Genomic DNA, 20,936 nt, shown 5'->3' on the forward strand with positions numbered 1-20,936 from the left:
AAGCCTAAAGACTGAAGCAACCTAAGTGGCCATCAACAGTTGAATGGATAAACAAAATGTGATGTATACATATTATTGAATATTACTGAGCCTTAAAAAGGAACAGAAATTCTGACAGGTGCTACGACATGAACGTCTTAAACATTCTAAATGAAATGATAATGTATGGTTCCACTTATGAGGTACCTAGAATAAGCAAATTAACATAGACAAAGTGGAATAGAGGTTACCAGAGGCTGGGGCAGGGGTAGTGGTGGGGAGCTAGTGTTTAATGGGTACAGTTTCTGTTTGGGGTGATGCAAAAGTTCTGGAGATGGGTGGTGGTGAAGGTTGCACACAGCGTGAATATACTTAATGCCACCAAATTGTACGTCTAGAAATGGTTTTAAAAGGGTAAATTTTATGACATGTATATTTTATTACAATTTAAAAAATATATACACAGAACATGGCCTGAATAAAAAAAAATCGATTGGAACCAAAAAAAAAGTGGTTTCTGATGGCCTGGCCCAGTTGGATTAGTTTTTGACACGAGCATACTGCCTGCTCTCTGCTGACCAGCCTGGAGTTGGCCTTAGCTGCCTAGTGCCTGAGGTAAGCCAAATTGTTGGGAACTCCCCCTCTCCTTTGAGGCAGGAAGTTTAAATTATCAGGTCAATTAGGAAAGATACAACCGAAAAATACAAGTTTCATTCACACTTCAAGGAGGCGTTTCCTGGCTGGGTGCCACTTTTATTATTTTTGGCCGAGGTGGCTGGAAGCCCCACAGACCCAAGTAAAGGTACAATGTGATCTTTGATTCGCGTTTCAAAGATCAAAGAGAGTGAGTTTGGGTGTAAATGCAGATAACATTTCAGAGATAGTTTCATGAAAGGAGTCACTAGACCAGGGCAGAAAGGGAGCTGGTCTCTTAGGCATGTGTTCGCCTTGAGAAACATCTCTTTCCAGGGGATTCGGCTGCTGATGGCTCCAATAACTCCTGGCCTGCATCCAGGTCCTTGGCTCACAGGGCATTAGGTATCCGAGGGGCAGATACCCTCTCCCACCTCTTGTCTAGGCACCGTAAGCACTGGAAGAGGAAGCGTGGGGTGGTGCACATGAGGAGCACCCAACCTCATGCTCTGCTCACTTTCCCAAAGTCTCTGGGTGCTGAATGAGCATGCCACTCCTGGGGAGCAAACTTGGCCTTGGCAGCCTGCCCTCATTGTCCTCTCGGTCTAGCCTCCACCCGGGTAGGGCAGCACAAACACACCCCCTAGAAAACCTACAGGCCCCGGTTTACCAGCCTCTAGGCACCCAGGTGGGGCGTTCTCACGGCCAGCCCAGCCTTGCCCTCTGGCTCCCGCACAGAACGTAGGCAGAACCAGGCCCCACTTTCAAGCATGGGGCGCTGGGTGGTGAGAGACACTTTCCACCAAAGCGCCGAAGGCCCTCTATGGCCAAACCCTCCCTGGTGGGCTCTGTTCCCAGCAACTCTCCAGACGTTCGGTAGCGCCCCAGGGCCCAGCTGATTTGAGGGCGGTGGCAACGGCTCCAACATCCCTGGGAGAGCCAGTTGGGTGCCCCGTCCCTCCCTCCTGCTATCCATTCCTCAGCCCCAGTGCGTTTCGCGCGGGTCCGCTGAACACCGCCGACCCTGGCCACCCCACGCCTGCCAGCGCAGCCGGGTCCGCTCCAAGCCCTTGGCGCGGCGTCGCGGGACTGAGCGCGCTCCCATCACCCCCCGCGCCTCTGCCGCGCTGGCAGGGCCTGAGAGCGCCTGCGCAGCTATGGGCCTCAAGGCTCACAGCGCAGGCGCAGCCCTACAGGGAGACTAGTGTGGGACCCGCCGGGTACCGGCGCGGGGACGTATGGGGCGGCCACGCGCACGCTGGGGGCGTGGCTGCGCGAAGTGGTTAGGCTTGGGTGTCGCAGACTTTGGACGGAGGGTCAGTGGGGCGGCGGGAACCCGAGTGCCCGGCGGGGGCCCTGCCCCTCCGTCCTTCCCAACTTCCTGTCAGCGGAGAGGCGCTCGGAGCCCTCGGACTGGGTCCCTGTTGCCCTTCGGAAAGGCGGGCCTCAGTTTCTCGGTCCGCGCCGTGGGCGGGGGAGAGTCTGGAGTCATTTTCTGGTGGTTCCAGCTGTGTTCGAAGGTGTCCCCCGCGCCCTTTCTCACCTCACGGCGGCCGATCTTGTTCTGCGCTTTCTAGGTGGCACTTGGGAGTCTCGCCCTGGGAGGGAGACGGGTCCGTAGTCTCCGGTCGCAGATCCGTGGACCCTCTTCGCAGACGCCTCGTGGAGCCTCAGGTCGGTCGGCTTCTTTTTGCAGTGGGACTTGTGAGCTCGTATCCCCGCGGTTTCCTGCATGGCGTTTAAGAAGGGGGTGGTGCAGTGGTCTGCCCTCCACTTGCTGCGAAGCTTTGGGCAAGCTGTTCTACCCCCGGGGTCCCTGGTCTCCTAGGAGCCGAGAACGCTCCAGCGTTGTAGGTGCTGGCTTTTGGCTTTGCAGAGGCAAATGCGTGTGCGTCCCGGTACCTGTTCCTTGAGTAAAGCGCTGTGCAGTCCAGAAGGGCCCAAATTCCTCAGTGTTAGGGTGGGGAGAGAAGGAAGAGGGGTCAACAAACTAATAGCTGTGGGAGGGCTAAGGTTCTCAAAAGTGTTAAGAGACCCAAGCTTAAGAAGGTTCACGGCCAAGCAGGGCTGGCTGGTTGGCGCAGGGGAGCCTTCCTTCACCCTGATGCTACAGGGGTACACAGGCATGCTGATGAGCAGGCAGGGGACAGCTAGGGTTCTGACCGGGGGTAGGAGTTTGGGACTGGGAGGAAGCCAGGGCAGAGACTTGGGTAGTGCACTGTGTATTGGGCATGGGATGTGGTTTTTGTGCGCAGCCTGGCACTTAACCTTAGATTGGTGGCAGGAGCTTGGAGTGTGGTTCGTGGTCACTGGCGTTCATCGTCATTGGTTTTCAGAGCTTGATGAGGAACTGGACTGGAGTCCCGAGTGGATTGCATTTGTGTGCTGCCACTTGAGCCACTGCTGCTGGCAGGCTCTGTTATATTGTTTTTCTCTGTTAGGATGGGAAGGCTTTCAGGTGGAAGAATCATCCCCCAGAGTGGGGGCCATACCTGAGAGGTTCCTGAATGCTTAGGTGGCAGAAGTAGGTGCTGGTGGCCCTAGCAGCTTCAGATGCTGCAGGCCACCCTGGGAGGTGCTCAGCAGAAAGATCAGCAGAGCTGTGTCTCCCTGGAGGAACTCACTCTGATGGGGGCAGGGGTAGATAAACACATAGGCAACTGTGCACAAAGGTGTGTGCAGACCGTGGTGCCCCTGGATGTGAGCAGATGGAACATTGGGATATGTGTGGAGGGGTTGCAGAGTGTGTTCTGTGGCAGCTGTGAGTGGACCTCCCTTTGCAGAGATACTTGGGAAGTGGCCACTGTCAGGTTAGGCAGTGGGAGAGCCCTGAGAGAGGGCTCCTGGCATTGGAAGGGAACTGTACTTGGTGATGGTTGCAGCCTCCTTTCCAACTTCGGGGCTCTTTGGACTGCTCAGGGTTGATGACCACTGCCCTCCAGGCCCTTTACTGGAGTGACTTTGAGGTGGTGAAAGAAGACACAGCGAGTGAGATTAAACTTGAGGGATTGGATCCTGTGCTGTTGACGAGGATGAGGACAGGGAGGTGGTGTTTAGGATGAGGGTGGTGTTGTCAGCACGCTGGACTCTGAGTGGTGAGGCAAGTCTGGAAAGCATGGGTAGAGAGGCTGGTGGGCACCAGAGAATAGTGGGACCCCAGGCTTCTGTCTGGCATGCAGGTAGCCCCTTCCAAGCTCTTAGTGCTTTGATGTAAAAGAATCTTGTGACCTGGTCTGCTTACTTAACGCTCACAGTGTTTGGGGTGACTGGGGGCTCCTTCTCAGTGGATTGAAACGTAGTTCATAACCAGCATGGTGATGTGTGGTGGTCAATCATATGGTCTTTAGAGCCAGGTTCACCTGCCTCGGTCACTTACTGATTGGTGTGTGGCTGCAGACAAGTGACTTCACTCACCACTTTGCCTCTGGTACGATAAGAGTATCAGCCTCATCAAGGGGTCAGTGTTTGCCATAGATAGAGCACTCAGTTAAAGGTTGCTTTTGTTGTTCTTCTGAAAATCCCTGACAGCCAGCCAGGCTGTCCAAGGAAGCCCAGGGGCTTCTGATCTGGCCCCTTTTCCTTCTCCTGGGACTGATAGCATCTGCCATCACACCTTGCCCATGAAACATCACAGGTGGCATTTGCCCACCTTCTCAGGCCTCTCAGGCCTGCCTCTTGGGCCCTCCTTCCAGTCACAGCTCCTAGTGGGGTACCTGGGGTTTGCCTGCGTATTGCCTCCTTTTGCTGCACGGTGGAGATGGTTGGGCCTAGTTCCCGCTCTTCCCCACCTTGTTTTTGGACAGGATTGCCTTGGATGGTGGCCTGCATCTGACTGTCCCATCAGCTCTTCTCAGCTCTCCTGAGGCCACAGCTGTCAGCTCCTCTGACCCTCAGCACTTGCCTGGAACATCTGGGTTTGCCAGACACCTCTTCAGCCCATCTCTGTCCTGCTGTGTCCTGCCCACCCTCCCCGCTGCACCATCTCTTCCTTTCTTCCCCCTTCCTCTTCTAGTTGGTGTGGCAGCTCCCCTCTGCTCCCAGCATGCCCTGTTGCTGGCGCCATCGGCACGGCCCTTGCAATCCCATCCCAGCAGCAGCCAGTTATGCCAACACACACCCTTGGCAGCAGATGGACCAGGTCTCTCTTGGGGTCACATATGCCCCCCTAGTGGATCCCTGGATTGAGCGGCCCTGCTGTGGGGACCCCGTATGCGTGCATACGACCATGGAGCAGAAGAGCACAGCCAGCAGTGCTCCTGGTGGTAAGCCCACAGAAAGGGGACCCCTGGCTCTGTGCATGCCCAGCCCATGGCCCCTCAGCGTGGACTTTTACTAGGTGCCAAGCTTGGACCCAGGCACCTTTGATGACTCCCCGTGGCTTGTGGACCGATTTTGGGCTCAGTTGGGTAATTGCATGTCGTTTTGCTTTGAGAACTATTAGGACAACCTCAGTCACGTCTGTGAGATCCTTGGGCACCCGACCGGCCAAGCCCGGGCATGAGCACCCCCCCACCTCGTCGGGGACCTGCCCCTTCCTCACGATTATGAGCTCTTCTGCCAGGATCTCGAGGATGTCATTCAAGACCTGAACAGTTTTGCTGAGTACCATGCTGCAGTGCCTTGCCCCCTGGCCCCTGCCTCAAGCCAGTCACCAGTGGCCCCGCAGCTGCCTGTGGTGAGGCAGTACTTAGCTAGGTATTCGGAGGTCCTGGCATTCAACGTGGGTGCTGTCCCAGTTGCTGTGGCCACCTTTGCTGTTTATACTTCCAACTCTACATCCAGAAATGGTCTCCCTGAGTAGCAGCTGGCCAAGGAGAGCAGCCTTGGGTCTGTGGAGTCCCTCACCTTGTCTAGTTCCGCATGCAGGGCTGATGCTGGTCCTGTGAGGCCAGCCTCATCCCAGCCAGGGTAGGCGGTCCCCACACCTGTCCCTGCACTTTCAGGATCTCTAACCCGCCTACCCAGAAACCAGATCCAGTTCCGCCAGGGTCCAGAAACCCAGAAGACAAAGGAGGAAGTTTCTAAGACAGAGGGAGACCAGAAGGCATCCTTAAGTACCCCTCAGCAGGTTGCAGACACCCCAGAGACCCCAAGAGAGCTAGCAGTTTCTCTTGCTCCCTACCCCACAGCCCTGGATTCTGAACACAGTCCAGGCAGATTCAGTAGTGCCCCTTGTGATGAAGTGGCCTGCATAGCTGAAAAGCCCCACAGTGCCCCAGCAGGACAGAGTGGCATTGCCAGATGACTGTAGCCATAGTGTGCCAGGTATTGCCTTATCCACTTGCTTTATTGCTGGGCCACTTGTTTTATTGCTTTATTGGAGGTGCACCTGTTTGGGCTTTGCCCTGTCTGAACACAGACAGCCCCCTTGTCCTCACCACCCCACCTCCTCTTATAGCAGAATATTGGGCTCTACCATGTGCTCCTCATTCTCTGACTTCTCCAGTCACCCAGAGGCTGCCTCCCTGTGCATTGCCAGCTGCATTGCCATTAGTTGGACAGAGTTCCATACAGCAGTCCCCATTCAGATATCTGTATGTCTTCATAACCACCCCCTCCCCAGATCCCTCATTCAGTGTTGGCTAGACTGGACTGGGTCTGCCATGCCAGCCCTGTTTAGATCTATCCCTGGATGGTATCTCTACTTAGGCCCCCTTCCCCATCTTGGCTCTCTGTGACCTTTGTCCTCTGGGCTAGAATTTAAGGAAGGCTGCTTAGAGGAAGTGGCCACTTTGATCATTTAGTACTAGTGGGATGGCAGAGAAAGATGCTTCCCTATGGGTATACCAGCAGCCTGGGACAGCTAGGGAGATGGGATACAAGCCTCCTTGCCAGTCTTAACTAAGTTCCGAGCATTTCCCCCTTCTGTATATTAACATTGTAGTTAACACCTGGTGTTTTCAGAAGTTGGCATGAATTTCTGTGTCTCAGTGCCTTTGCCCATTGTTGCCTTCCCACTTTCTGCTATTCAGCATTCCCTGCCTCCCTGCCCACTGTTGGGCATTGCTGACTCAACACTTAAGCCATAACACTATAAATGACTTGTATCTTTGGGTAGATTGTGAGCCTCTAGGGCAGGAGCTCCATCCTAATCAGCTTTGTGTCCCTGGTACACAACTGGTGCTCATTAAACATGTTAAATCCATGGCTGATCCTGTGGTGTGGTGGTAGCTGATGAGCAGAGCCCTTATTTTGTTGGCAGAAGCACTGTTGTCTGTTCTGTTGAGAACAGGCTAGGCCCTAGCCATGAGCACTCTAGGTTCAGTGTTGCAGGTTTCTGGTGGGTGGGGCTTTGAAAATCGAAGGATCTGGTTGAAGGAAGGAGTTGGGCTGAATAGGTGGGAATGGGAGTCTTGGCAGGTGGAATGTGGCCTTGAAAACTGACTTCCTAGAGCTGGAGTGAAGGAGCAGGAAGCAGACCAGAGCTGTGAGGCCAAGGGGCCAGAGGATTGGAATGAAGAAAGATCCGTTCTGCACAGGATGGGTTTTCTAATAATGAGAACTGAGCTCAGAAGCTCCCTCAAGCCAAGTTTAACACAAGATGGGTACAGTACACCTACTCTGATGAACAATTAGGCAAGAGTGTCAAGCCCCTTTAGTTTTACAGCTGGAAACAACACTTTTCCAGGAAAGTAGGAAGAACAAATAAAGTGGAAGCATGAACTGCTACTAAAACTATTTTAGAGAAAAAACAGTAGTAAGCAAACATCTGGTAAAAATTTTTAAGTAAAATAGACACCATTGGGATTATTTAGTAATTATCACTTTAAAAGGCTCTGGGTTCACATGGTTTTAAGCGTGAGCTATTTTAAGGCACAGTTGGCTTGTAAATAAAACAGTTGAAAATCTTAGAAATAGGTGGGAAGCTGATACAACCTGAAAAGCAAACGAGCAAGCCCACAGAAGAAATGACTGTGCAGCCTGGTTCTGATCAAGTGTGGGAAATCCCTGCACATTGTAGCCCAGCCCCAGATACACTGCTGCCCCTCTACTATTGCTCATGTCTGGACCCTCTTGTAGACCCAGGTCAGACTGCTTCCCACTCCCTGGCCTGCCAACGGGTCTGATATTGTTGGCGATATTGTTTGAGCTGGTAAGATGCCTCTGACAGTAGAACCTGGAGTTGCTCTCTGGGATGATGGCCGAATCACTTAGTTGACACCCGCACTATTGCTGGCATCTGCGCAGGCCACCTTTCTCATCTACATTTAGTGGACCTGAAATGAATCCCGTCAGCTCAAGATTGCCATTTTCCTTTGGCCCCTCTGGCCCTGTGGACCTTTTCTCCCTTGGGCCCCAGACAGCTTCTGCAAGCTTGGTTTATAGTCTGGCATACCTCTCCTGAGGGCCACCTCTCCCAAGGCAGGCCCAAGAGGATGTGTGGAGAGCCTAGGTGACCTATGTTTTAATTTGGAAAATGTCTCCTGTTGTGGTTGAGCCCTTGCCACAAAGGAAAAGAAAGGAGGTCAGGGTCTCAGTGGCAATGGCCACGTGAGGGTGGGATCAGGAGAAGGTGGGAGGGCTCTGGCCTGGCCTTGTAGATAGGCAGTGCATATGATATTGCAAAGTGATAGTTTCACTGCCAGCCAATGCTGTGCCGTCTTTGGCCATATGCAGTGACCTAGCTCCTTTCCCATTCTGAGCGGGGAGAAGGAGAAGGCCCTGCCATGCATGATGAGAGGAGGATCCTTGGGCCATTCGCCACTCCTGGCTCTCACATGGGAGATGGAGGAAGGTGCTCCTGGGTGCAGGACAGTCTGAAAGTGTTTGCTGGATATGCTCAGGGTCCAGCTGATGTGCTTGGGTCTACCTACCAGATCATCAGGTCTGTCCTTTACTTGCCTTGGAAATACCTGGAGATTTTATTTCCTAAAGATAGGATATTTGTGAGCTCTGTGGAAGGGTTTTTAACATACATGTCTCCAAGGAAAACTTTAACACCAGAAGTATTAAGGATAAGGTCCTATGAGATACAGAACTTTTTATAAAGCTGCAGCAACGAAGTTACTTGAAATTTGGTGTGGATGGACGAAGAGAGAAGAATAGAGAACTTTGAAATAAAGCCAAATAAATGCAGGAATTTAGTTCATGCTTAAAGGTATTGTTTCAAATTAATGGGGCTGAAATGGATTATTCACTAAAAGGAGTTGGAACAACTGGTTAGCCATCTGGAAAATGGTAAAACTGGATACCCACCTCACTCTGCCAGGCTCTACTCCAGATGGACTAAAGATTTCAGTATTTGAAAAATCATAAAAGTACTACAGGGAAGTATGGTGATTTTTTTTCTGCCTGTGATCCAGGACTTTAAAAGTTCTAGATCTCCAGAATTGTTGAAGACATGGAGAAATAGGCTTTTTCTTGTTGGTGAGAATGTCAAATACTACAATACTACAATTCACCCACATAACATTTCTAAGCGTGCAGACCCTGATCACTTGCCTACACGCAGATGGCTGTTGTTTATTCCTTGGTGTAGGGCTTCAGAGCATGGACTTGAGCTCCACTTGCAAACTCATGGTCCTTGCTGTCACCTGGCCTCATAGGGTAGTGGGAGGATTGAGATAAAACCCACACAGTGGTCTGAGCCCTGTTGACTGCCTAGTGGGCAGTCACTGCATTAACAGCAGAACTGCAAACAGCCCCATGGTCCTATAGTGAGGAACAAGGTAAATAGAGCTGTTGTCCTGTCATAACAATCAGGATGGGCCAGATTGTGCTGCAGTAAAAACCTCCCACATCTCACCACTTACCTGTCACAGATCAGCTGGGGTGCCCTCTGCCTGTTACAAAGGAACCATGTTGACAGGAGCTCACTGGACACATTTTTCCAAAACCACCAAGGCAAGGGAAAGACCACAGCGAACCACAAGTGATACTTGTCCCTCCTTTTCCATTCCCATGCCCAAAGGAAACTGCCAAACCACACCTAAGTTCGAGGGATAAGCAGCTAATCCCCCTGTGAGGTGGGGCCGTCAGCATGGAGAAGATGAACAGGACGCTCAGTGGTGCAGCCATAACCGAAGTAGGGCCAGCCTTTGTCAATACCCACGGCAAGATGCCTGTTTACTAAGGCTGCATGGCTTAAACTACAGAATGTATTCCTCACGGTTCTGGAGGCTGGAAGCCCAAGATCAAGGTGTTGGCAGGGTTGTTTCTCCTGAGGTCTGTCCCCTTGACTCATGATGGCCATTTTATCCCTGTGTCCTCAAATGGTTGTCCGTCTGTGCTCCTAACTCCATCTTATAAGGACACTAGTCATATGGGATTAGAGGCCACCCATATGACCTCATTTAACCTTAATTACGTCTTTGAAGACCCTGTCTCCTAATAGAGTCACCCTCTGAGGTAGTGGTGGTCAGAACTTCAGTGTGAATTTGGGGGTGGAGGGAGGAGGAAGCACTATTTGCCCATAATAATGGCCAAGATAGATTTCTTGTTTTTCATTTTTGCTATTGCAGACAGTGTTGTGGTGAGCACCCTTTGAGCATCGCTGAGTGCTGAGGTGCAGAGCCCCTCCAGGCCACGGCAGCAGGATATGCCCAGTAATGTCTGGGAACTTTTTCTTCTTCTTTCAGAAATCTTTGTGTACCTGAAGGTACAGAGACATTACCCTATACTTCCCAGTTTTAATGTTTTACCTTTTACATCGACTCTTGAGTTAGCTTGTAACTAATGGCGTGGCTCTGCTGTGGCCATCAGATGGCCAGTGATGAGCAGGGCTCCTCCGCCCACCTGTGCTGGACATGTAATCTGATGTGTGGAGCTTCTGAGTTTGGGGGCTTGTGTTTTCCACAGTGTGACCTATTCTGCCCTAACCAGTAGAGGATCCCATCTTACCTTTTCCCACGGGGCACGGACCTGCCAGCATCAGGTTCAGGATGCCGTACTGGCCCAATGTGTCCAAGGTGCCATCTTTCTCATACATACCTGGCTCTCTGGTCCAGTCTGTCCCCCACCAATTATCTAGTTTTATAGTGAGTCTTCATTATTTGGTAGAGAAACATTCCCACTACCTCCCCACCCTGTTCTTTAAATTGTCTTGTCTAATTTTAAAAACACATATTATCGTAAACACAGAGGTGTTGTGTTCCTTGCTTGGCTTCAGCAGTGGTCATTTCTTAAGCCGGGGGCGTCATGTTGGTGGACTGCCTGGCTAAGCATGCTGTCCTGGACGGCAGGAGTCTCGAGCTCACTTTCTCTTCGGGCTGTGCTTTCCTCATTTGTAGATGGGTGACATGATCTCTGTTACAAGGGTGTTGACAGCCTGGGAAGAGCCCCTGGCCTGCAGGGTGCCCTTGGCAGCCCATTCCTTCTCTCCTGGCCTCAGGGGTGCACAGCCAGGGTTGGGGCCTGTGTGTGATGGGTGCTCATCCACTTGCCAGGTGGGGCCACCAGACAGTGGAGAGGAGTATCCTGGGCTGCACTCCCTCTATGTGCCTGAGCAACAGGGGGCCTGGGCTGACAGTGAGCCCACACTCTGCCACACAGGTGGCGAAGTGCAGGTGCTGTGTGGTCAGCGCAGGGATGCCTCCTGGCCACTGGGAGTGCCACATCTCAAGCCCCATGAAGTCCTGAGTGCACAGTGTTGTTCACCTTGACACTTTTTCACCATAGCCAAGGTTTTCTGAAGGCCACGAGTAGGGAGGTGGGCAGCCTGTGAGGGCCTACAGGGTAGGGGAAGCCAGGAAGCATGGAGTTGGCCAGGTATCCAATCCAGGGTGCTGTCCCTTGGGAGATGGCAGCCTTTCCACCACCAAGACCCTATGTTCCTCCCCTGAAAATCAGAGTGCAAATGGGAGCCATGCATAGTGGTGGCCAGGAGGGTAGCCCAGGGCCAGTACAGCTCTGCCCCTGTGCTTCCACCCTGCTCTAGGTGTCCACTTCGCAATGCCCACTGTGGCCTCCTGGTCCCTGTCATTGTGTCCTGGATCCCATCCCCCTCTGGCCCGCACAAGATGCTGAACTTTGGCAAGTCTCATTTTGCCACCTGTGTAATGGAGAGAATTTCTGCCTCACATGAGCTTAGAGGCAGCAGGCCCCTCAGGACTGCATTCACTGTCCCCGGTCCTTCCCTGTCCTTCCCTTCCCTGTGAATGTGTACACGTAGACACGTGTATGTGCACAGAACCCTACAGCCCATTCTGAGCATGTGGTGCATCTGTAGGCATGTTATTTGCACATCTGTGAGTTGGGGGGGGGGACCCCCCTGCCTGAGGTAGCCTCTGTCATAGGAGCAAACACATGGATCCCTGTCAGAAAATGCATTACTACCATTGTGTTTAGGGACCCCCTCTTCAAGTGGAATCAGGTTCAGAGGAGCTGCCTGGGCATAAGCCCATGGGGGTTGGCCCCCATTCCATGCCTAAGGATGAGCGTTGTCTGGGTGCTGTTGTCAGCCCTGGGCAGCTTGCTGCTGCGGACCAGATCTCTTGGTGGAAGTGGGCCCCAGAGGCTGGCACTGGTGCATGGGAATGGTCACACTTCCTGTAAAACAACAAGCTTTTCCGTGTGTTCACCACGGACAAAAATGCTGCTGGCCTTTTGTTGGCTGAGTTCCCACCCCTGCCTGTAAGTTCATGGGGGCAGGCTGGCTGAAAATGCTTCCGAGTAGGACTTCCTTCCTGCTATCTTGCCAAGCTCCCTGGACTTGCTCCTGGGGGTGACAGGCATCCTCAGCTGCAGCTTGAGGTGCCTGTTTATGGAGCGGCCTTGCCTGCCCAGCCTGCCTGCCCTGCAGCCCCGCAGCCACCCTCCCTGGCGTTTCCTTTCGGTCCAGCAAGATTGGCCTGTCTCTCGGTCCCAAGGAGAAGTGTGCAACTGCTGGCCTCAGTGGCCCGGCCTCAGGAAGCCTCTGCTGGCCTTGGGGCACACTGGTCGTTCACACCTCATATGCTGCAGCTGCTAGTCTGTCAGATATCACTGTGCCTTTGTCCATAAAGCTCACTCCTGCTGCCCCAGCCAGCCCAGCCTGGCCCTGCCAGTGTGGGAGCACTGGCAGAGCACCCAGCAGGGACTTGGCTGTGCTGTGGCAGGGGAGAACACGCACGCTGGTGGGAGGGTCATGCTCACCTCTACCTGGTCACCCATCATACCACGTGGGCCTTGACCCCAGCAAAGGAGCCAGGTCCCACGGGATGTGGCTGTAACTTGGCTTCTGTTGCCTTCCCCTCCAAACACGGTGGGGCCCTTCCAGAAGGGGTGCTTGCGGACCTGGGGGGAGGGGAGTGGTGAATGTCCAGACACAGTGTGGGACACTGCTGTGGTTGACTGCAGGCAAGGAGCTCCTATGGGACCTGGCACACTCCTGCCTGAGGGGGTAAATCTTCCCCCTCCGAGGAGCCAGGAATGCCTGAGCTCTGTGGGAGCAGAAGGTTTCCAGGTATGGAGCAAGTGACTTGCTGCTTTTGGACAGAACGAGAAGCTTCAGGCAAAGGATGGAGGTGGCTGTCAGTGTATCTCCCCAGGCCTTCAGGAGTGCAGCACCCTTGACTCTACCACAGAAGCCTGTTTCTACAGCTGTCCCCCAGATCTTGTTTGTGGACTTTCTGGTCCATGGGGAGATGTCCTGGCTGTACTTGAAGCTCAGAGGGGGTTCCTGGCCCCAGGGCTTGGCTGTTTTACCTGTGCATTCAAGAAAAAAGCCAGCACAGGACCCTGCCGGGCCTCAGGCCACCACCACCTGCTGCTCCTGGGAGATGGCTATGTCAGAGGCAAGCAGGCCTGGGACTGGCTTTTGGTCCCCTAGGGGAAGGGCTGCTGGAGGGCATGCCTTACACCCCCCTACCCCCACACCATACACACAGTGTTCCCTCAGTCGCCTGGGGAGGTGGAGATGGCCATGTTTGCGGTGTGCACTTGCTGCCCTGGGAGAAGGAGGGTGCAGGGATGGTGCCTGGCTCCCACCTCCCCCTGGACTCCGAGGCCAGGGCTATTCGTGGCCGTGTCCTCCCTCCCCTCAACCCTCCCTCCCAGGCAGGGCTGGCCGCACTGCGTCCCCGGAACCCCTCCCCAGGATCTGCATCTTTGAAGCCACGGATACTGACAGAGGATTCAATGAATCCAAGGTCGCCAGTCGGGCGTTGACAGATGCCCGGCCACGATACTATTTCTGATTTAATAACCGAATGGGAGGCTGGCCCTTGGTAATAATTAGGGCTAATTACTGAGGAGGTGTTGACAGACGGGCTGAGAGGAAACAAACTACCTTTATCCCCAGGCTTAGAGTCAGATTACCAGCCCGGTGCTATCTGCCCCTCAGAAAGTAGACGCTTCAATCACTCACCGAGGCTTCAAAGGGGAAAGGGCCCTGACAATGCACATAGGGTTTGGAAAGAAGCTATGAAGTGCGCCTTTGACTCCGAATAGCCAAACGGAGCCCCATTCCAGAAATGGTTTCTTTGTGAAGTTTGAGTTACCCCAGCAAACCTGCTTCCCTGGCTCGGGGCCGGGGAGGGTTACTGTGGGCGCAGGCTGGGTTGGTGCCGGGGCTGGCCCAACCCACCCAGGTCCCTTCTAGGCTGGGCCTGTGCCTGGCAGCCCATGGGGCCCAAGCAGGGAGGTGCAGCATGCTTTCTTTGGCCCAGGGAGTGTGTCCAGTTCTTTGTGGCCATGAGCTGTATGTAATGGGATAGAGATCTTACTATCCCAGCAGAATTGCTCCTTCCCTTGTCTCCTCTGGACATGCTTTCCTAAAGCTGACATGGGCAGGTCTGGGCTCTCTGGAAGGGACTGTGCCCTTGGCCTTCTTTATGGCAGGATCACCCCTCTGGGGCCTGGGCATCATTCAGTGGGCTGCCCCCACCCCTGGCTTGAGTGGTGAGCCAACGCCGTGGAGACATATTGACCCCCAGGAGACTCAGCAATAGGGTGACCACTTGCAAAGGGGTTATCCTAAGTTGTAGGCTGGCTTCTGATGCCCTTATGTGGACCTGCTGACTCCCCTGGGACTCCCTGCATTTCAAAGACTGTGGATGGCAGTGGTCAGAACCCCACTTCCCTGGTATGAAGCAGCAGCCCTGGGAAGTTTCCCAGTGACCTGGCCTAGACCGCCCAGGTCACTGTGTCTGTGATGTGGCTTTGAGGGGCCAGTTCTGGGGTTCTTGCTATAGTCTGTCCTGATCAGGAAGGTGGGAGGGTGACAAGGCAGCACTCAGGATGGGCCTGTCCAGAGAGCATCTTTCTGGTTCCAGGTGTAGCCTGGGAGGTATAAAGTGAGTGGGTCTCTGTTCCTGCAGCCTGAAGGACCAGCCAATTCAGAAGCTTCCCACTAGGATGGCTGTGTACTTCAAGGAGAGAATGAGTTGGTCAGCCTGGTGGAGAGCTGCCTTCTTTCCCTGGCATGCTACTCTGCTTCTAGAAGTAACTATGGTGCTGCTGCTGCTGCTGCTGCTGCTGCTGCTGATGGTAACAGTCATCGGCTAATTTCCTTAACTGAATACTGCCTACCTTATATTAGGGACACTAAATGAATTTAAATCTATTAGGGCACCATAATAAGATGGCGTATTATTTTAAATGGGATAAACACTTAAAAATTGGCATTAAATCTGTTTAGAGTCACCTGAGTAGAATTAGATAGAAATTGGCTATAAGCCAGAAAAGTCTAAGCAGGAAATGGTTTTCATAGCATGTTAGTGGTAAATAAAATCAATTGTAGCTCAAGAAAAAACAGCACAATATTGTCAAATATATTATATTAAAAAAAAAATAACGTTCCAGAAAATGGCCAAGAGCAGTGACCTAGTGCATGCTTGAGCCCTGTTCTCGTCTTATTAACATCTTACATTATTAGCATGGTACATTTGTCACAGTAATGACCCAATATTGCTACATCATTATGGACTTAAGTCCCAATTTATTCAGATATTTTGAGTTTTTACCTAATGTCCTGTTTCTGTCCCAGGATCCTATCCAGGACAGTACATTACATTTAGTTGTCATGTGTCCTTAGTCTCCTCTGGCCTGTGACAGTTTCTTAGACTTTCCTTATTTTTATTATTGCCTTGACAATTTTGTGGGGTACCAGTTGGGTCTTTTGTAGAGTGTTCCTCAGCTAGGATATGTCATGTGTTTTTCTCACAGTTAGACGGGTTGTGGGTTTCTGGGAGCCAGACCTCAAAGGTAAAGTGCCGTCTCATCACATATTAATGGTACATGTTGTCAAAATGACATCACTGTTGATGTTGACCTTGGTCACCTGGCCGAGGTAGTTGTTGTCAGGTTTCCTTTCTGTTAAAGTTATTCTTTTCTCTCCCTTTGCAGACTGTCCTCTTAGGAAGGCAGTCAGTATGCGCAGCCCCTGCGTCAGGGGTGGGAATTCTGTTCCACATCCTTGAGGGCGGAATATCCATACAAATTATTTGGAATTTTCCTGCATGCAAGATTTGTCTGCTCTCTCCTGTTTGTCTATTTCTTCAGTCCTTTTATTATATCAGATTGAACTCCTAAGTATCTGTTATTAATATGATCATTATTATGAAATGTACTTACAGTGAGTCGTAACACCTGCGCACACCAGCACGTCCACAATCCTGACATGGAAACTGATCCATTACCTCAGAACTTTCCTCCTGCTCCCCCTCAGTAGTCAGCCTGTCTCCCCACCCCTGGCCCCTAGCCACTGCCCATCTGTGCTCTCTACCTTGTTGGGCCTTTTCTGGAATGCCATATAACTAGGCTTATGCCATATGTAACCTTTCACTCACCATAATTCTCTGGAGAGCCATCTGTTTAGTTGTGTTTTTCAATAGTTTGTTCCTTATTATTGCTCAAGAGTATTTTGTTCACCCATGGTTGGACCTCTGGGGCAGTATGAACAGAGCTGCTATAAACACTCATGTGCAGGCTTTTCTTTGCACATAAGTTTTCATTTCTGTAGAGTAAACACCTAGGGGTAGGATTGCCAGGAATATGATACACGTATATTTTATTTTGTAAGAAACTACCTAACTGTTTTCCAGAATGCTGGTACCACTTTACATCCTTACAAACAATATATGAGAATTCTATTCCACATTCCTGTCAGCACTTGGTTTTGTCAGATTTTCTTCTTTATTGTAGCCATTTTAGTAGTTTGTGGCCCTAAGTTCCATTTCATCTAAGTTGTTGAGTTTTTGTGCATTGAGTTGTTAATAGCATTTCCTTACTGCCCTTTTAATGTTGGTGGTGTGTCGGTGTCTTGAGTGATAATCCTTCTTTCATGAGGATAGTTTGTTTCTTTCCCCCTTTTTTGTGGTTGTCAGTCTAGATAGAGATTTATCAATTTTATGAATCTTTTTTAAAGAACCAATCTCAGGGCACCTGGGTGGCTCAGTCGGTTGAGCATCTGACCCTTGATTTCAGCTCAAGTCATGATCCCAGGGTTGTGGGATTGAGCCCTGAGGTGGACTTCATACTGAGCATTGGAGCCTACTTAAGATTCTCTCTCTCTCCAGAGGGAATGAGCCCCTCTCCCCCACTCATGTGCTCTCTCTGTCTCTCTAAAAATTAAATAAATAAAATAAAGAGCCAATCTCTGATTTTGTTGATTTTTCTCTGTTGCTTTACTATTCTCTGTTGTATTCGTTTCTGCTCTATCCTTATTATTTTCTTCCTTTGGTTTGCTTTGGGGCTTATTTTGAGCCTCTTTCTCTAGTTTCTTAAGGTGCACACTGGGTCATTGATTTGAGACCTTTCTTTCTTTCTAATGTGGGCGTTTTTATAAAGTGATCTCTACACCCAGCATGGGGCTTGAACTCATGACCCTGAGGTCAAAAGTCTCATGCTCTACCAACTGAGCCAGCCAGGCACCCCATATGTAGACATTTAATGCTATAAATTTTCCTCCATGCCTCACTTTAGCTGCATCCTACAAATTTTGATTATTTTGGTTTTCATTTTTATTGCATGTAAAATACTTTCTAATTTCTCTTGACTACTTCTTGGACCAATCGGTTATTTAAAAGTGTATTATTCATTTTCCAAATATGTGGAGATTTTCCATTTACCTTTCCACTATTGATTTCCAGCTTAATTCCATAACGTTAGAGAATATATTTTGTATGCTTTTGTTTCTTCTTCATTTTTTAAGGTTTTGTTTTATGATCTGGAATATGGTCTATCTTGATGAATATTGCATGTGCATTTGTGAAGAATGTGTTTTTCTGTTAGATAGAGTGTTCTCTTAATGTCAACTAGGTCACGTAGGTAGATAGTATTAGTCAGGGTTCTGTATGACTTTTTGGCCACTTATTCAGCTAATTACTAAGGACGTGTTTAAGTCTCCAGCTATAATTACATATTTGTTTATTTCTGCTTTCAGTTGCATCAGTTTTTCCTTCATGCATTTTGAAATTCTGTCATTAACTGAGTACATATTTAGCACTCTTAATATCTTCTTGATGAATTGATACCTTTTATTTTTATGTATCCTTATCCCTGATAATATTCCTTTCTCTGAGGTCTACTTTCCATGATATTAATATATTTTCTCCAACCAACTTTCTCTTTTTGTACATATAGTAATTCTCTTTCATCTTTTTACTTTTAATCTGTGTTTTTATATTTAAGGTGGGTTTCTGCCAGATAACTTATAGTTGGATCTTTTTTTAAATAGCTTATCATTGTTGGATCTTATAATTAACACGTTGAGAGCATTTATATTTATTATAATCATTGATATGATTCTATTTTGGTCTACCGTTTTGTTATTTTCTCTTTTTCCTCTAGTTTTTTGGTTCCCCTCTCCCTGTTTCCTGTTTCCTTATGAATTATTTAAATATTTTCAAATACTCTTGTTTAAATTTTTCTATTGGCTTTTGGCTGTATCTTTTTGTATTATATACTATGTTTTTAATGGTTGCTCTGGAGATTGCAGCGTACATTCTCAACCTTTCACAGTCTTCTTAGAGTTAATTTTCTTTTTCATTTCAAGTAAAATATCAAAGCCTTACAATCATATAGGTCCTCTTACTCTCCTGCCTTCATGTGATAGCTGTCATACTGAAAACCCCACCAGACAGTGTTATTTTAGTAATATACATGTTCACTGAAGGGGTGAAATTTTGCTTTTATATTTACCCAGATATTTACTGTTTGTCTTCCTCTGCCTTCTTGAAGGCCCATATTTCTTTCTGGTTCTCATTATTTTTGAGCTGTAGAACCTCATTTAGTATTTCTTTTAGGCTATATCTGCTGGTGAGAAATTCTCTTTGTTTTCCTTCATCTGAGAATATTTTTGCCTTCATTCCCAAAAGAGAATTTACTGGATATAGAGGGTTTTTTTTTTCCTTTTAATACTTTAAAGACACCCCACAGTCTCCTGGCTTCTGTGGTTACTGATGAGAAATCCACACTAATTCAGATTATTATTTCCCTATGTATGTGTCATCAATGTTGAGTTATTTTTCTTTATTATTTTCAACAGTTTAATTATGATGTGTTTGAATGTAGTTTTTATCCTGCTTATGGTTCATTGAGTCCTTAGATCTATAAATTTTTGTCTTTTCTCAAATTTGTAAAATTTCAGGCAGTGATTTATTCAAGTAATTTTCCTGCTCCATTTCTTTCTCTTCTTCTCAGACTTCAGTGACACAAATGTCAGACCTTTTACAGTTATTTCACAAGTCACTGAGGCTCTAATCGTTTATTTCAATCGTTTTCTTTTCTGTCTTCTTATTGGATAATTTCTATTAATCAATCTTCATGTAAATTGGCTCTTTCCTTTGTCATCTCCCATTCCATATTGAATTTTTTTGTTTCAGATTATTGTATTATTTGGTTTTGACATTTCCTTTAAAAAAAACTACCTTTTTAAAAATGTTTATTAATTTAAGAGAGGGAGAGAGCGTGCATGCAAGCCAGGGGAGGGGCAGAGAGAGAGGAGAGAGAGAATCCCAAGCAGGCTCTGCTCTGTCAGTGTGGAGCCCAGCACAGGGATCAGTCCCACACACTGTGAGATCATGACCTGAGCTGAAATCAAGAGCTGGACGCTTAACTGACTGAGCCACCCAGGTGCCCTAAAAAAATTGGCCCTAAAAAAATTCTATTTCTCTGTTGAGAACTTTACTTCTGTTCATTTCAAGTGTGTTTACCTTTGCTGTATGGAGCATAATCCTAAAAGTTGCTTTAGAATCCTTAATGATACTCCCCCAACATCTGAATCGTCTCAAGGTAGGCATCTATAAGTTGTCTTTTCCCATGAGAACTGGTCTCATTTCCTAGTTCCTGGTATGTTGAATAATTTTGTATTGTATCCTAGACATGTCCTGGTTGAGTATTACTTTGGGCCCTCTGGAGAATGTTGAGTTTTATATTAGCAGGCAGTCAATCCAGTTAGAATTGCCACACAATTCTGTGTTGCCCTTTGTGGGCTATGGTTTTAATCTCTTTTCAATTTTCAAACCTTTTGAGATGTTCCTTTGGGTCCGTCCCAGGCTTATGAATCTCAGCAGTGAGCCTGGGACTTTTGTGAGTTCATTCACAGAATTGAGAGACCTTTTTCTTTAGCTCTTTCCTCTCTGCAATTCTCCCTCCCTCCCCTGCCCCCCACTCACACTCCATCCTGCAGGATTCTCTCTCTGGCCAAAAAGACAGAAGTTTCTCTCAGAGTCATTTCTCCCACACAGTTCTATGTCTGGGGCCCGTTCTTGGGGCAGTGCTGAGAGAGAAAAACCATCAGGGATTTCCTCTCACATTCTTTAAACTCTTTGTAAAGTTGTTAGTCTAAGTTTTAGCCACTGCTGCATGGAAGCTATGCAAGCTGGGCCTATCCTCAAGGCAGTGCCTCAAGACATAATAATAAAAACAGAAAACTCATCCCCATACAGGTCACTTCTCCAAAGTTTTGCCTCCAAAGTCTGTCTGCTATTGTTCACTTTTCAAAATTTTTAGGTAATTGCTCCTCATATTTTGTCCGGAGTTTTTATAGTTGCCGTCAGCCAGAGAGAGAAGGGCTATAGTGAGCTTATGCATCCTGGCCAGAATCTGTCAAAGTAGTTTCAATTTACATTTCTACATGAGTGATGTTAAGCATCTTTTTATATGTTTAAGGGCCATTTTCATTTATTGTGTATGTGAATTCATGTCTTTTGCCTATTTGGTCTTTGGACTTTACTTAATTTTTAAGATTTCTATGTATTTTATCTTATTTTATTTTTTGAGAGAGCAAGGGAGGGTCATAGGGAGAGAGAATCTGAAGCAGGCTCTACACCTAGCATGGAGCCCAACTCGGCTTGATCTCATGACCTTGAAATCATCACCTGAGCTGAAATCAAGAGTTCGACACTTACCCAACTGAGCCCTCAGGTGCCCCAAAGATTTCTGTATATTTTAGAAATATTAGA

General features: G+C 48.9%; 2 protein-coding genes and 1 non-coding gene across 3 annotated transcripts in view; 2 read left to right on the forward strand and 1 right to left on the reverse strand.

Annotated features, from left to right (window-relative positions):
- The first annotated feature begins 1,891 nt into the window (after window positions 1-1,891).
- Window positions 1,892-6,757, forward strand: RTL10 (retrotransposon Gag like 10). Its single transcript, XM_053447890.1, is given in 5 exon segments — window positions 1,892-1,928; window positions 2,190-2,286; window positions 4,625-5,558; window positions 5,561-5,597; window positions 5,599-6,757. Coding segments are annotated over 3 exon segments (1,200 nt in total). The 5' UTR covers window positions 1,892-1,928; window positions 2,190-2,286; window positions 4,625-4,654; the 3' UTR covers window positions 5,858-6,757.
- Window positions 2,196-20,936, forward strand: part of GNB1L (G protein subunit beta 1 like) — a 60,015-nt gene continuing 41,274 nt past the window's right edge. Inside the window, exon 1 of the mRNA XM_047827784.1 lies at window positions 2,196-2,286. The gene's annotated coding sequence lies outside the window, so the exon portion shown is untranslated. The remainder of the gene's footprint in view (window positions 2,287-20,936) is intronic.
- Window positions 17,329-17,401, reverse strand: TRNAK-UUU (transfer RNA lysine (anticodon UUU)). Its single transcript has one exon. It is a non-coding gene; the product is annotated as a tRNA-Lys (tRNA).

This window comes from Prionailurus viverrinus, chromosome D3, assembly GCF_022837055.1.
Source record: "Prionailurus viverrinus isolate Anna chromosome D3, UM_Priviv_1.0, whole genome shotgun sequence".
NCBI classification, from domain to species: Eukaryota; Metazoa; Chordata; class Mammalia; order Carnivora; family Felidae; genus Prionailurus; species Prionailurus viverrinus.